Source organism: Eupeodes corollae, chromosome 3 (assembly GCF_945859685.1).
Source record: "Eupeodes corollae chromosome 3, idEupCoro1.1, whole genome shotgun sequence".
NCBI lineage: Eukaryota > Metazoa > Arthropoda > Insecta > Diptera > Syrphidae > Eupeodes > Eupeodes corollae.
This window is the reverse complement of record NC_079149.1, coordinates 853,624-870,544: the sequence shown is the minus strand read 5'-3', so window position 1 is coordinate 870,544 and position 16,921 is coordinate 853,624. Positions and strand designations below refer to the sequence as shown.

Genomic DNA, 16,921 nt, shown 5'->3' with positions numbered 1-16,921 from the left:
CGCCATACTTCAATGTCAGCTACATTAACTGCAAGGAATTGTTATCGTGACAAGTTCATATCTTTAATGTTTTTGAATTTGTAGAAGGTTTTCGAAAGCTTAGAATATTTCCTGTTAACTTTTGTTACCTTGACTTAGAAGAAGAATTTGCCTCAATATTCAAACACACACATTTTATAAATAAAGAAAAACAATTTTAAAAGCTTGCAATCACATAATAAACAACAATGAACTTTCATATAAAATAAATTAATTAACAAAACTGATTAATCAAAAAAACAAAAACAGTTAAGAGTAAATGCAATCTTCACACAAAAAACACATCAATCAAATAGCAACAAATGGCAAAACCTAAATACAATTTTGACTCTTCTTTCCTTTGATTCAAGATGATTCTGAATTATTGTGGATATTTTTCAACACTCATCTCTTAGAGAACACATAACACTTTGTTTCAAAACATTTTCAACAAGAAATATAATATATGAATATATAGAAAAAATACCAAATAACAATTCGAGAGAAAGTCAAAGATTATTATAAAATATAACAGAGATTGTAAGAGACCTCGAACTCAAACTCAAACTCAAACTCAAAACTGAAAGCAATAAATAAAGTTCAAGATCAATTTAATTAAACACAAGTCGGCGTATTAGTCGACTCCAAAATCAAATTTTTACTCTTCGAACACATCTCACAAACTCGTTTGGTGTCAGGATTCAAAAACGTACAAAATCTACAGCTCCATTCGTTCGGACTTGTCACAATGACTTGAGTCGCAATTGGATTGATCGTATTATTTGCTATGATCGAAGGCGGTCGTGATGAAGAGCTACTTAACCGACTTGACACAACTCGCTCGTTTGAGGATTGCTGCTGTTGTTGCTGATGATGATTGTTATCTTCTTCGAAATTATTGTTTAAGTGTTTGGTGCTGGATTTCAGACTTGGTTTTAAGTGCAACACTTGACCATTCTCGACGGGCTTGGGTTGTACCTTCAGTATTGACTTTTCGGTGCCATTTCTATTCCGTGAAGAAACCGGGACAGCCTTTTCGAGCGTTTTAGACTTTCCATTTTCGCCGTTTAACGGGCGAGGTTTCGCCTCGGGGTTGCGATTCACGCGGCGCTTTTCCGTTCCAATATGACTTCCCGCCGATATATTCAGGGAGTCTAGATCAAGGCTTTGTACCAGTAGATCGCCTCTTTCACCGAGATCCTTTGAATAGCCGTGTTTTTCGAGATTCTGAAATACGTAGTCCCATGACTCAAATGATCCAACTCCATCTTGGTTTTTATTGGCCTTGGGAGCTTTTGTCGCAGCAGTCGAGTCGCTTAAGCTGCCTTTTGGGTTTTCAACATTCACAAAGTCATCGAAGCTCTCAAAGTTATCCAAGGGTGCATGAGATGTGTGGGATCCGCCATTGGTTTGAACAACAACGTCCAATGGAGGCTTTTTATTGTCTAGTATCTTTTCGTACTCTTGTAGGATTTCCGAGTTCTTCAAGTATTTTTCAGTCGTCACCTTTCGATGTTTTACAGGTATGGGCGTGGCATACACATAGTTACCATCCAAGTCGTCTGAGCTTTCTATGTGATTGTTGTGATTACGGCTGTAGATGTCCTTTTGTGAGGGCAGAGTTGATTGCGTCATGCTAGAACGACTTCGCCTGTTATCGTAGATCTGTGTAGTGCGGTCGTGCAAGTCGAAACTGTTGTTTTGAGAGCGGGAGTGAGAGTGGGGGAGTTCATGGGGCGCAGGTCGTTCCTCGAAATCGATTAGCTGATGATCTGGCGGAAAGGATCTTTGCCTGTAGTTCTGAAAGTCTTTGCCTCCACCGCTATTTCGTGATGACTGATGGGGAGTGTAATTGCAGGGGGTTATTTTGGCATAGCCCCCATTGCAATCTCCATATGCCGAAGATTCGATAGCTGGTGGGGGGATTTTATGGCCACATCCCGCAACAGGATGATACATGTTTCCGGAGCTAGTGTAGGCGTACTGATTGTGATTGTTCAATTGGTTGGATATATTGTAAGGTAGAGGATAACGATTCCCTGATACATTGTACGGGTGGTTGTATGCATTGAAGTTGCAAGCGTTTTGATAGCTTTCGACACAGTCGTAAGGATTGTCATAGAGGTGCTGAGGCTGGTGGGATTGTGGGGGTTGGTCGAAGGAGTGACGATGGGGCAAGGGAGGGCCATCTGAATGTTCGTTGTAGTGCTCTAGACTTCTAGAGTGTGACATCTGTGAGTAGTTTGGGTGTTTGCAATGGATCATATTGCTGGTGGGGTGATGAAGAGTGCAGGGAGGGTTATAGCTGGGCTGCGAACGCATATTGCATCCATTCGGAATTTGATGAATCGGAGGCCCAGCTGAGGGATGCAAGTGATGATGATAGTTTCCATGAACTGCACAGTTTTCGCACGAGGATGCACCTTTAGGGCCGACAGGTGGAGGAGGAGGCGCTACTTGAGATGTAAATTGAGCTTCTACAAAAACAAAAAGAATAATTGCATTATTCTTCTATAAATGAATTTTTGATAAATTTGACTTACCTGCAAGTTTCTTTGCCCGAAACCTCCTTTCTTGTTCTGCATAAGCTATTGCTTTGATTGCCTGAGATGCGCCACCTTTAAAAAAAGAAAATACAAGTTCAAGGATGTTTTTAGTTTCTGGGCATTATTTAAATACCTAAATGAGTTTCTCTAAATTTAAAAATATCAATCCAAGAACAAACAAGTGGGAGTGCGGTCAGTCCAGCTTTGATTTGTTTCATTATTTGGCATTCAACATACGCGGCCATAGCGTCTCGAGATACATTTGTGACCTGATCCGGACAAATCGGTCCATCCAACACCAGAATCTGATTTGAAATCTGACGGTAGCCCATTGCCTCAAAGAGTTTTTCTGCATCAACTAGATTTGATTTAATTTCATGTTGATAAAAACCGGAATACATCTAAAAAGAAATGGGTACATTTTAAAGTGTTGTCTCTTGTGTGGTAAAAAAAAAATTGCTAACCTTTATAATTCTGTACTCTTTTCTCCATGGTTTTGTGAAGAGATTATTAGCATACTGACTTATTGACTCGAATCCAACCATTGCCTTGAAAGCATTAAAATCATCCAGTTCTTTGACAGTCTTCTTTAACACATGAGCTGTTTCGGGTAGGAAGAATTTCCTATCATGTGGCACAACACAGAGGAACTCTTTTAAACATGCTAAATTATTAAAATCATTAAATTAGAAAAGGACTTAACGTTGAATAAGATTGAAAGTTACCTTCTAATTTCTTTCGTTCCTCTAGTTTTTGCATACTTTCTTCAGTCTCTAGAAATGTCCAATGCCTTTGGAGTATTTCTTCCCACAAATCCGGTAAAATATCACGTGGCACAAAATCAGACATTTTAACTCTCTTTTATTATTATCGTTTCGTTTTTGTAAGCTTTTTTTGTGTTTCTCTTTGGTGTTGTTAATTTGTTCGTTTTTTCCTGAGTTAAACCTTGAATTAGAAAAGGAAAATTAAATTTAATTTTTGAGTTATTAGAGCTTAGAAAATAAAATTCAGAAGTTTTTGAAAATAACTACAAATAAGGCTTTGTAAGTTTAGGTAATTTGGATGAGGTAAAACACTTCTTAGGTCGTTCTGAAAACCTAAAGCTAAGCGACTCCACAAAAGATGGTCTATGATACACATACCTAGAACTAAAAGATACTTAGTTTTTGATATAAGGACCACCCATTTAGAGGTTAGGGTTAAGTTTTTGAGACAGTCCATACGTTAACATTGAGTTTTCAAAAAACTAAATACTGTCGTCAGTGAAACAATTAGATGGACTAGAAAGTTTCAGGCAAAAGATTATTTATAAAAATAAAAGAAAGGTCGTCGCACTCCAAGGTTTATTTCTTGGATATCAGATTCATGAATGTGAAATTAACGCATTTTGTATAAAAGAGCCTAATTCCCAACTCTATCAATTATTAATCAAAATAAATTAGGAGTCGAAACAGTCTGTTGAGAACTAGGGCCTAGTGGCTTACAACTATCAACCTTTTCTGTATGCGAGTATAGTTGTCATGGATGGAGGGAACCTAAGCTTTTTTTTTAAGCCGAATCCGAATGGATAATTTGAGAAAGCACTTTTCATGAGAAGAAAAACTCTTCTGGAATTTGTGAATTTTTCGCAAAAGGCTCGTGAAAAAAAAACTTTATATGGATCAGGCAGGGATTGAGCCCAAGGCCTCTGGAATGGCAATCCTACGCACTTACCAAATTCTTTTAAATGCCTTTAAAACCTCAATCGTAATAATTTCACCTTCTCCAAAATGAATTCAACATTCGTTACACTCTTCGTGAGATAAATAAGAATGTTAACTTGTTTTATATTTAATAATATTGTTAGTTGTATTTTGACTCTTAAAAAGTAATGGTTTTAAAAAAACAGAATATGTTCATTATCACAATTTTGAAAAAGAAAACTGATTCATGACATTAAAAATATCTACACTAATATTATAAAGAGGAATGATTTGTATTTTTGTGTTTTTGTATGTCACGAATAAACTCAAAAAGTACTGGACCGATTTTAATAATTCTTTTTTCATTAGAAAGCTACATTATCACTAGCATAGCCTATATTAAGTACTAGCGGCCCGTTACGGATTCGAACGGGTAGACATAAATAGGCACAACTCTAATATCCTCCACACTGCTTCGGATGTACTTATGTAGCGGCCGGCCGTTCAAATAATGTTTGTCCCAGGGACAAACTGTTTTTCATAGTTGGTATCGAATTAAGGAAAGAGTGCTTCTCGCACGGGTTTTAAGGAGCTCGGCGATAATTGCTTGTTTAAACAATGTTCCACCAAGAAAACAATCTCTCAGGAGCTGTTAAATGACGTCAACGACGATCCAAGTTTGCTTGATCATAACTGGTGTTGAAACATGGGTGAACGGTTATGATATCGAAACCAAAGCACAATCGTGCACCTGGAAGCATCCAACGTCACCAACGAAAAAAGCACGTCAAGTTCGATCAAATGTGAAGGTTTTTTTTTACTGTTTCCTTGGATTATAATGACATAGTGCAACAAGAGATCCTACCACAAGGTCGTTCGGTTAATAAGGAGTATTACCTTGCGGTTAGCAATCCGAAAAAAAACACTCAGAGTTATGGAAAAACAATTCATGGCTTTTGCACCACGGTAATACACCTGCTTACTCGTCGTTGTTTGTTCGTAATTTTTTGGCCAAACACAATACCGTATTCATGCCCCAACCTCCATATTCAGTAAATATGGCTCCGTGTGACTTTTTCCTGTTTCTAAAGTTGAAGAGACCCATGAAATGACGGCGTTTTTTTAATTTAGTGATTCATGAAAGTTTTAATTAGCATGCTTATAACTTAAATATCTGTACCTATTTATGTCTACCCGTGCGAAGCCGGGACGGGCCGCTAGTTAAAAATAAAGATAAGAAAAAAATGTACTTTAATTTATAACGATAATTCAAAACACTAAATAAAGTAAACAACAAACAATAAATCGGCAAGATAATTCTTATCCTAATCTAAACATTAATACGGATAAATGTATCGTTATCTTTTTTTGTTATTTTCAATGACTAATTGTAAAATACTTTACAAGCCAACAATTTATTAAGTTACATTGTGTTCTTTATATAAATACAGCTATGGGCATAAATATAGCACACAATAATTCAACATTAATTGAATTGTCCTGGTGGAATGGATAAGTCCTCCTATCTAAATTGAGGAATACCATAAAAATACCTAAAAGTACCGACCTTAATCCAATTGAAAACTTATAGAACAGCAAGCGGACAAAAAATCGAAAAAGCGGCCGAATCGTTTGTCAGTCTTATTGTGAGATCTAATTACGGAGCTTTCGTTCGATATCGATTGTTTTATAATTTTTCGTAGTTAAAAACGTTTCGTACCAATAATATGGATCCTAAAAAGTGAAAATTGGACAGTGAAAATAGGAAGTTTCTGACGGAGTGGACTGAACAACATTGTTTAACGCTGCCTGATAAGCCTCGAGCTGTTGTTTTTTTGTGAATGTCAAGCCGCGTATCCGGGCTTACTGCAACACAATAATATTCGTTGGCTAATTAAAGGTCATATTATTGAACGTTTTTAAATGATTAAAGAGCAAGTTATTTCCTTCTTGCAAAACTTTGATACCACTGAATCAAGGAAACACTTGGTGTTTATAAAAAAAGAGCTTTGGCTTTCATCTAACATCTAAGAGATGTTCTCATATATGAGCTTAACATCCAGTTAAGGAAATGGGAAATTAATAAGTGATTGAATACAAGGCGTGTCTGCTTTTCGTCGTAAGTTAGTTGTTTTGGAAATAGATAACAATTCTTGAATATAAAAAAAGAAGAACTCTGAAGAAGAAGACATTGCATTAAAAGCCTTGGAATCAGAGACACTTGGCACACTCATCTTACGAAGAAGATGGAAAAGTTTGCCTCAAAAAGGCACTAAGCTGCTTTTAAAACTCTTCGTCAGCCATTTAAACACTTTGTTCTTTGCTTAGTACTTGTTTTTTTTTTGGCTACAAGAAAATAAACCATCACTTTTAAATTAAATTGAACAAAATAATAATTATTTCTAATAAATAATTAAATAAATTCTTAGAACTCAACGCTTACTCTGATAACTCAAATAATTATAATTTTCAAAAGAAAATTGATAAGTGTACCATTTTTCTGTCTATAACTGTCTGCGTAAATAAACACATACTTGAACTCGTCATTCATTCATTCAGCTGCAGCCGCAGTATATCAGGTCAGTCACCGTTTTATCGTTGTGCACTTTAAGCCCAATGAATGATAAATTCGGAACAAAAGTAAACTTCTCTCGATAAATGTTGTTGAATTATTATTTTACTATTACTCATACCTTAATCTGATATAGATTTTTAATTAAATGGAATGTAAGTTCAACTGGGTCAATAAAATGAAATAGTAATAAAAATGATCATTGATAAAACTGAAAACAACACAAGACTTTCATGAAGATCGTTCAAAGTTATTGGCACCAAAACATAAATCAGGTGCAACAATGATTGATTGTTGTTTTGTTACTTAAACAGCAAAGTTCGGTGTCATACCTTTCAGTCCTTATTATTATTATTTCCTGGATAGATAAGGTAAAATCTGTGTTACAAGTATGCATTTCAAAAATCCGTTCTTATCAGTTTCTATGGCAACCTTTGGAAGTTTGGACATTTGCTGGAATAGTGTTTTGTTCAATCTTGACGAAAAACCAAGTATTATCACTTGTTTTGTATCTTTCGGCGAATTTAGTAGCATTTTACACCAAGAATGCACATCTTTATACTCAGCTAGGTTCTAGGAAATGATCGAAATCGAATTTGAAAAAGAATACATTTCATATCAGTGTTTTACATTTCGGTAAATTTTATAAGAAAATCTCAAATCAATCTCCTATTTTACAATTTCGCTATAATTTCGAGTTCAAATAAAATGCTGAACCTAGATGGCAGTCTTTAAAATGCCCTTACAAAAAACAAGACTGGTATAGTATTATTTACATCAAAATAACAAGACGGAATGGAACCATGAAATTGATAAATTGCGTTTTTGTTACCCTTAGTCATTCTTGGTTTTAATATTCATATGAAAAACAACCTCGATCTGAGGAATGTGGAATATGTAAACCGAACAACAACTGTAAGTTAATGAAGCATACAGTTTGTTTGAGATCCAAATCAAAATATTGAATCATTTGCTCTCATATCATTACGATAGCTTAATAAATATCAATACAAAAACAGTTTTCATATTTATATTCTAAATTTTTCATCAAACAATACAATTCTCGCTTATTTTCCTAAAATACCTATAAATTTGATATAAAGTCAAATAAACACCTGGAGCAAATAATAAGTCACATTGTGTTCTTTACATATTCCTCACTTATGCCTCATACTCATTGCCTGGCCAATGCCAGTTGTCAGTTTCCAGTTGCTAGTAGTCAGTACGAGCTGGAATCTCTCTTTCCGTGCTCATGCTCACAATATTCACACTCCCATCGCCCGTCCCGGCCCAGCCCGCTTGTAGCCCTAATAAGATAATAATAACAAAACAAAATCCAACAAAAAAAATTATAAAATAAACAACTTATTCGACGTTGTCTTGTCGTCGTCGTCGTCGTAGATTGAATATTTAACCTTGAGGGTGACTCATGCAATGAGTGGGATATCAAATAGTAGTCGTTCCAAGCGTCATCTCTTGTTTTAGTTTAAAGTAGTTTTATATTCTGCAGTTGTTTTAGTTGCTTTGGAAGGTTTCTTCTTCTTATTCTTCTTCAGTTCGTTTGGTTTGATTTTTTCTTTGCCTCAAGAACAAGTACAAGAGGGTGGTGGGCAAATTATGCTGGGAGCCACATATGTACATGGATGTAATATTATTTTGTCACAAGTGAATGCTTCAAAGAAATATGAATTTATATGACAAAACTCGTTGGGCTAAAGTACGCACGCATCAACCAGAAACAATGACATGAAAGTAGAGTAACTACGGCTACAATGACGACAGCCACGAACGCCGACGACAACGACGATGGCGATGAGTGAATGCAGTTGCAATGAACAAGTAGTGGAGTTGTAGAGTGGTAATAACAAAAAAGCAACAGTCGCGTAGTGAAAAGTATTGTCTTGCTTTTGTTGTTGTTTATTTCCTATCAATGGTCATGCTCAAGGTAGTTTTTTGTTGTTGTTGTACTTTTTGTTCAATCAAATCTAAGAAGACGCGAATGCAAAGACTAATGAAGTTGAATGGTATGCGACATCCACATCACTATACTACAACGCAAACGCACTTTGTTGAAGCGCAGGTTGAATGACACTCCCAACATTATTTAATTTTTTTTTCTCGTGCAACGACTTCCACGAAATCAGTTCCTGCTGTGGATTTGATTTCTTTGAAAAAGCTTTTTTTCTGTACTGAGAAAACTCATACAAATATTTCCTTGCACACTGAGGATTTTTTTTAATACTACCTTCAGCTCTTGAAGAATACAAGATTTATTCAACTTAAAATAACAACTTGATTATGGTCACTGACCTGGAATTAATGTCATGCGAAATTAAGCTTCTTTAGTTGACACCTTTAAAATGTACCTACCTCATTAACATTAGGAAATGGTGTAAAAGTGTTTTAAGAAGCCTTTCATGGCTTAAACAAAAATAATGTAACATGAGGCTACAGAAATTTGTCTTGATTTTTGATCATCGATCATGCAAAACGTTCAATGATATTATTTTCTCTTCAAGTTTGACAAAATTTGTTTCTAATTCTAGGTCTTCATTGGTTTCTGATTTCGTTTTGTCATTACAATAAGAAACATATGCAAAGGCATGACATGCATTCCAAAAATTAAATGTTTCTTTTCTTTCTATATAAAAAGTGTCTTTTTAGCTGCATGAGAAGTTTGAATGGTTTTTTTTTTGGTATTGCAGTTGAGAATGGGCAGGTTCAGACGAATAAAGGGACTCGAAAGGTATCGAGTTTCTAGTATCTAATTGGCCAGCTGCGAAAAAATTGTATTTCAATTATGGCAACTTATTTGGAAAGTTGACTGGAAAGTTATTCAAGCGAAATCTCCATAACTATAAAGTCAAGTCTAAAAAAAAAATGTGGTGGCGCAACAGTCCGTTGTGAACCAGGGCCTAGTGACTTACAACTCTCAACCATTCCTGCGTGCGAGTACTGTTGTCAGGAATGGAAGGGACCTACAATTTTAGGCCGAATCCGAACGGCTAGTTGGAGAAAGCACTTTTTCATGACAAGAATTACTCTTGAAGGATTTGTCAATTCCTCGCAAGAGGCAAGTACCCGCGAAAATTAATTTTTTTTAAATTAAGGTGGCACAGGCAGGGATTGAACCCAAGACCCCTTGCATGACAGTCCAACGCACTAACCATCATGCCACGGGTAAAGTCAAGTCTAATTATGTCAAAATGACAGTTGATCTTGTTTTTGTTTGTTTTATTTTTACTGTAAGCTGAACTTTATTATTCTATGGCTGCGTTCAATCTTGTGTTGGATATGGTATCTTGGATAGGTGGATTTTGAACGAGTTGGATAGCTGTATTGAGATAGCTGTCAAAAAAATAAAAATAGCTGTTTCAGCTGTTCACAAAAAGATGAGAAACATTTGAGTTTCGAAGTCAAAATTGTTGCAAGATAAAACAAAAAAAAAATGGATAGTTCAACTAATTCGTCGGACGATGATGAATTGATAGGTGCGTAACAATTTAATAAATAATAGATAACCTTAATCTGTAATCTATGTTAAATTTCCTCTTAGCTCAATTGGAATTCTATACGATTAATAATTTACTTGTGAAATCTCCTAACAGAAACGAGGACCATTGTGAAGTGACAATACCTAGATATAGTTTGGAAGAATTTCGATTTCATTTATAAATGAGCAGAAGTTGCTTTGCGGTAAGATTTTGAGTTGGTTTGTTTACAGTAGATAAAGTTTTAGCCTAATGGTGGACCAACGCAAGAACTTTTGTTACATGATATATCCGTTTGCTTATCCAACGCTTCTTTAAAAACCATTCAAGGGGCACCATCTACTATAATAGCTAATAAAATGTGAACAAACTAGTCTTGATATCTGTAATGAATAGCTTATTAATGTTTTGAAATTATTAGGATCTCTTGCAGAAAGTGCAGCAAAATAAAATAACTTTTAACTTGGAGAAAAAACTGTTGTTTTTTGTTTGGATCTTGGGTAAGCAAGAAAGTTTCTTATCAGCTGGAGACAGGTTCAATTTATCTAAGAGTTCTGCTCATGTTGCATTCAGCGAAATCCTCCTAGTGGTATGTTCATTGCTCGGAGAGTATATTAAATGGCCAACTGTTCAACATTACAAAAAAATTTCTCAAGGAAAATACCATCATCAATATCACTTCAACTTCAACTTACATTTCCTATCTTTTTGTTTACCAACAAATACAAAAGGCAAAAATCAATTTTCAAGTTTCTTGAAATTCAACCATGTGTCGAATCAGCTGTTCTGTCAGAAACCTACATACCCCAGAAATGTTTGATACCTTTGGGATTCCTTTTTGACATCTCAGCTGTTAACACTAACAAAAAGGTATCCGACTACCCTATCTGTCTGAGATTGAACGCAGCACAATTCTATTGAATGTTTTGTGTTATAGGGTTTCTTGTCAAACTGAAAAAGAGATAAGTAATATTGGCTTTACAGTACAAAATACAAATCGTTATAAGCTTGGAGCTTGCTTGAGGAGCGTTTTGTAAACAACAATGGTTTTTTTTTCTAGATCTTGTTCAATAAACTGAAGGTTAGTGAAGTAAAGTTTTTGAGTTTGAAATTTATGTCACTTGAAAAACTAATTAATTGCCTTTATCAAAATGTACGTTCAAACAATGCCATTGACTGCAAATGAAGGACCTTATGTGAACCTTACCAATGTCAAACTGTGTTCAAATTTCTGTTCAATAAAAAGGTATGAGGCAGATTCAAACAACAGAAGGGGCTTCATTTGCAGAATTTTGCAGATGTTATCAATTTAAAACTTTGAACTTTACTTCTAGAAAGAGCCAATAACATTATTATCTAGTCTTTAAACAGGTTCTTAGTTTTTTTTATTGTACCGAAAAGGTTCTTTTTTTTTGCTTTTTCAATACACCTTTTACACTTAACTTTAAGTAAAATTTTGAGATATATAAATAAATCACAGAGTTATGAAGATCAGCTTGCAGTTGAATTAAAAAAAGATGATCAGCAGACATAAATAGTCTTGACTCGGTAGCAAGGAAGATTTTTCTTGATCAACTTTCCAGTCAAATTTCCAAGAAAGTGAGATACTGGAAACTTGCCTTACCCTTAAGTCCTTTATGTCGTCTGAATCTGCCTATTGAGAGTTTGATGCTGTTTACATGCTTGTGGAATCATCGGACCATATTTCTTTCGAAATAAGGAAGGAGCTGTCGGTCATCATGGTGAATGTCGAGCGCTATCAACGTTTTTTTTTCCAAAAATTAATCAGATCCAACAATAGGGCAGCTTTTCGTTCAACGCTTTCTACTATTAATTTATTAACTTCCCATAGGAAGTTATTGTAATGGGTCCGATTTGTCGAAGTGAAAATTTTGACATTTCTCGACGTTTCAAGGCCCTAGAGTCGAAATAAAAGATTTTTAGAAAAATGTCCGTACGTTCGCGCTGTTTTTTCCGTCCATAGCTCAAGAATCAGAAGGGATATCGACTTCAAATAAATTTTGTTATAGATGCAGAAAGGGCTCTCAAGAAAATTGCATGGGTGGTTCTTTTACCATAGCAGTTTAAAAAAAGGTGAACATTTTGGTTAACCCTAAATATCTCACGAACGAATTAAATTTTATGTTATATATACGTGATACCAAACAAATATATTTTTGGGAAAAAGTCCAAATAACGGTTTTTTCTTAAATAAAAAAAAATATTATGTACCTCCAAAAATGTACGTGCAAAAAACGATTTAATCTGCAAAACAATTTTGTGCAACGAAAAATAATGTTTTCAACATCTGGTAAAATTTCGAGAAAAATCTAATTGACAATTTTCTTACAAAAAATAAAAACCTAAAACAAATATTAATAAAAGTTGGTAAAAATATATTTTTTTTGACTCAAATATCTTTTCAAAACTTTGAGATATTGGCTTTAAACTAATTTGATGTTTTAAAAAATATTGTTGTAAACATTCAGTAAAATTTTGACAAGAATCGAATTGACTGTTTTTTTTTTTACAAAAAAAAATAAAAGTAAAAACTAAACAAAAATTTATAAAAGTTGGTAAAAATTTACTTTCGGCTCAAATATATTTTTAAAAATTAAAAATATTGGCTTCAAAATTATTTTATCTCACAGTAAATATTCGACATCGAGTACATTTTTTATAAAAGTCCAACAGTTAGTCTTTTCATAAAAAAAATCTACAGAAAATAGTACGCAAAATTGATGTTGGGTTTTCGATATCTCGTGAATAATAGAAAACATTAACTTTAAATTAATTTCATTCATCTAATTTGTATTTGTTTATATAAGAAACAACTTTTTAAGAAATACTGCTAAAGTTGGTAAAAATTAGTTTTCGACTAAAAATCTCGTAAAAAAAAATTAATTTTGAAATCAAACTATTTCATTATATGGAAAATATTATTGGTAGTTTATAAATTTTTAAGAATGATTCAACTGACAACTTTTTAAACAAAATACGAAAATCTAAAAACTTTTAAGCAAGACAAATCGACAGACGGGATGGGAAGTTATCAGTCTTGGTCGCATCGCAGCCTCTTTTTTCATCACTATTGTGACAACTTTATTTAAAGAAGTGGTCCTGAAAGCTGACCTTCTAGTTTAGGCGACTTAATGCCTTTTGATTACTTTTTATGAGGCTAATTCACTGGCTTAGGTTGAAAAACTAAACAAACTTTTCAAAGATTGGAAGTTGGAAGACAATATTGACGCCATACGGCTAAATTTATTTGAGAAAGAAGTGAAAATCGTACTAATATATAGTGCAGGTTCAGACAACATAAGGGGAGACTTCATTTGCAGTAAACTTCATTTTTTGAACGTAAATTTTGACCAAGGCAACTAGTAAGTTTTTCAAGTGTAATGTAATTTGGAATGAACAAAAAGTACCAACAAGGACAAGTACCTGAGGCAAGCTACAAGTCCATCACGATTTATTTTTTAGTATTGTAAAGAAATATTAGTTATTTCTTTTCCAAACTGACAAGGAACCTTTTTACAGAAAACATTGAATGAAGTTGTGCAGAAAATAAATAAATCATAATAATAAAGTTTAGCTTTCAGTTGAATGAAACAACATGAACAACAGAGTGTCATTTTGCTAGAAGTAGACTTGTCTTAATAGTTAGAGAGATTTTTCTTGACAAACTTTCTAGTAAGCTTTCTATTAAAGTTGTCTTAATTGGAAGGTAAATTTTTTGGCTGATACTAGTAACAAGTATAAATTTCAAGTCCCTTATGTCGTCTGTACCTGCCCCATATGCTACGTAGCACGTCATTGTCAGATATATGCAGGAAATCATATTTAACAAAATAAACGCTATTAAATACTCTACCAAATTAAATTAATAATAAATTAATTCATTCAACAATAAATTAATCGGTCTTTTATTATTATTTTAAAATGAGATATTTTTAATTTTTAAGCTGAAGGAAAACAACATGATGGACAATTTTTTGGAACATAACTATGTCACTTATAAAGAAATATTACATTTTTAAAGGGAAGAGTGTTTTAATTGAGGTAAGCCTATTTCAGAGAGCATATTATTAAGGAGACTCAAAGCCTTTATAACAAACAATTAATTGTTCCTTGTTTGAGGAAAACCAAAAATTATTTCTTGGCAGCGAGAGTAGTCCATGTGTAGGTCAGGGTCGCTGGGTCATAATCTGTTCTAACCCTCTAGAATGTCAATGGGACATATTTAGGGAATAAAATATTTACAAGTTTTAAACCAACATTTAAGTATCCAAAGTTATTCTATATAAATCAAATTTCGGCATTTTTATGCATTCGAAATGACAACAAACATTTCTCATAGAACACGACTGTAAATATGTTTTTAATTGTTTCATAAGTGCGTTGTTACAACTGAAGTCATTAACACCGGCGGCGCACCATTTAGGAAAAAGAAAAAGCGAGTATCCTGCATACGTGTTGCCACACTCTCATTTGAATTATTTACGCAAACACTGACTGGCTCGAGGGATCATTAGTGCAGTTCTCACTTTTATTACACCACATTCAGGTGTCGTTTGTTAAAGCACCAACAAAAAGGAATACCGGATTATAATCTTCATAACGTCTGCTTCTCAATAACTGCAGCAGTGACAGCAGCAAGAGCAGAACAAATATCACAGGCAAAAGCCAAACCACTGCACACAAAACTGAATACGGAGAAAATCAATAAAATATTTATTACCATTACCATCCCCTGAGCTCATAGTAGAAATTAATCTTTTATGTATATTCGTTCGTAGATATTCTGGCTCATGACACAAAGTGTAAAGAAACCAAAGTGGTGGAAGCAGAAGATGATGATACAGGAGCAAGAGCAACAGCAAGAGCAAGAGCAGGAGCAGGTTGCAGGTATTCTGGCAGAGAGACAGAGTCAAAGGCAAAGGGAGAGGATTCAATTTCAAAACCAACCTACGCGCAAATTGTATGAATGAATGAATGAAAGAACAAAACCAACATCCACTTCCACAGGAATTTGTCCGAATCGCAACGAACGTGAACTGAACGACGTCGTTGTCGGTAGGAGAATTCTTCTTCTTTTTTTTCATCCCCATTCCCATCCCATCAAGAAGTGAAAACCGAAAAAGTCCTTCCTCAATGAATTTCGGTGGTGCAGCTAATCTGTGCTGTGCTCTGTGTGAATTTGAATTTATTTATACACACATCACGGCGCACTAGAAAGGTTTCTTTTATTTATTTTTTTTTTCTTTCACAATTATTGGGAATTGAGATTGAGATTGAAATGCAAATAAAATAAGACACAAACCGAGCGTCAGCGTGTGCTGCAACTGCAACTGCCACTGCAACTGTTGCTAGTTTAGCTTTAGCGGAAGCTATTTCACCTAGTTCCCAATTCGGTTTTCAAAATTAAACAAATAATTTTGGTGGCAGTCCAACAAACGGCAAGGAAAATCACAATTTTAATGTTTTTATTTTTAAAACTGGGAGCCAACAAATAAAGTATAAAAAGATGAAATAAGTGGAAGAAAACTACGGGAATAAAAATAATTCATACGAAACACCACTTACTCAACAGAACACTCAATTCTTTGCGAGAATGTAGGCTGGCTCTTTGCACTGTTTCCACAGATTTTATTTATAGAATCGCAAATGAGAAAATCCGATAAAATGAAAATGACGACGACTACGACGAAAACGACGACGACGACTCCGGAAGATCGATGAAGTTCCTTTTTTACATTTTAATTTTATTTTATTCGTGTTCGAAGAGAATTTGTCTTGCAGAGACTTTCACTTTGATTTATAATGCGAAGGAATCGAATTCTTTTCTTGGATTTTAACGAATTTTTCACGCGATTTAGTTTTGATTTTGAGGAAACTTCATTACAACACCTCGTCGATATAGGTACTTTTCGTTTTCACTTTGTTATTGAGGAAAAATTCTGCCTCTGTCAAAAAATGGTAGGCCATGTTTATTTTTTATTTGTTGGTATTTTGAAAGGTGTTCTGTCAAAATGGGGAGATTGTATAACAGTTTCAGGTTAATGATTGAATCCACTTGTTATGGGAAGAGTTCAGTACGAATTTGTCGATATAATGTTCTCATTAAGCAGATATCACATGCAACCTTTAAACAATTATTTTATGCAATTAGTACAAAATGTTTATGAATCACAATTTTCACATTGGGCTTGCAACAAAAATAAGAATTATGGTAAAAATTTGATGACGCTACTCAACTTTTCTTTAGTAAAGGATGAATTTACATACCGTCGATTGGATAAACGTTTGTCGTATGTTACATTTGGCTACACTTGGGAAATCGACATTAAAGTTAAGAATTTTATTTCTCGGTTACCCTTCATCAAATTTTTTTGAAATTTGGATGACTTATGTAACGCAAAATTGTTAGTTCAATTGCGTTAAAATAATATCGAAATAGTTGTCAAGGCACAATTTAGAGCCAATTTTGATCAAAATGCCTTTGTCGTTTGTGACTATTTCACCAAATCTCCTTGTTTCCCATACACATACGACACAATTTGTACACATGCGACAAAGATTTATTAAATGTTTGAATGGAATAGTCTTCTA

At 34.3% G+C, this 16,921-nt stretch overlaps 1 protein-coding gene across 2 annotated transcripts; it reads right to left on the bottom strand.

Annotated features, from left to right (window-relative positions):
• Positions 1–612: 612 nt before the first annotated feature.
• On the bottom strand, positions 613–16,290 carry LOC129949738 (protein tamozhennic). Of its 2 annotated transcripts, none has more exons than XM_056061367.1 (6): positions 15,896–16,290; positions 3,290–3,509; positions 3,029–3,228; positions 2,698–2,965; positions 2,562–2,636; positions 613–2,495 (listed from the first exon to the last, which is right to left on the bottom strand). In XM_056061367.1, exons 2-6 carry the CDS (start codon positions 3,411–3,413, stop codon positions 634–636), a joined length of 2,529 nt encoding a protein of 842 aa, XP_055917342.1. In that variant the 5' UTR covers positions 3,414–3,509; positions 15,896–16,290; the 3' UTR covers positions 613–633. The 2 variants fall into 2 exon arrangements, with proteins under 2 accessions (XP_055917342.1, XP_055917343.1); XM_056061368.1 differs by lacking the exon at positions 15,896–16,290 and adding an exon at positions 15,633–15,805.
• Between the last annotated feature and the right edge of the window lie 631 nt (positions 16,291–16,921).

Bases quoted from the DNA above. Each gene is read 5' to 3' on its own strand.
- LOC129949738 (XM_056061367.1), bottom strand. From the start codon at position 3,413: ATGTCTGATTTTGTGCCACGTGATATTTTACCGGATTTGTGGGAAGAA. The intron at 2,966-3,028 runs GTTAGCAATTTT...ATTTCTTTTTAG, and splicing joins AAGAGTACAGAATTATAAAG to ATGTATTCCGGTTTTTATCA. The intron at 2,496-2,561 runs GTAAGTCAAATT...TTGTTTTTGTAG, and splicing joins TCGGGCAAAGAAACTTGCAG to AAGCTCAATTTACATCTCAA.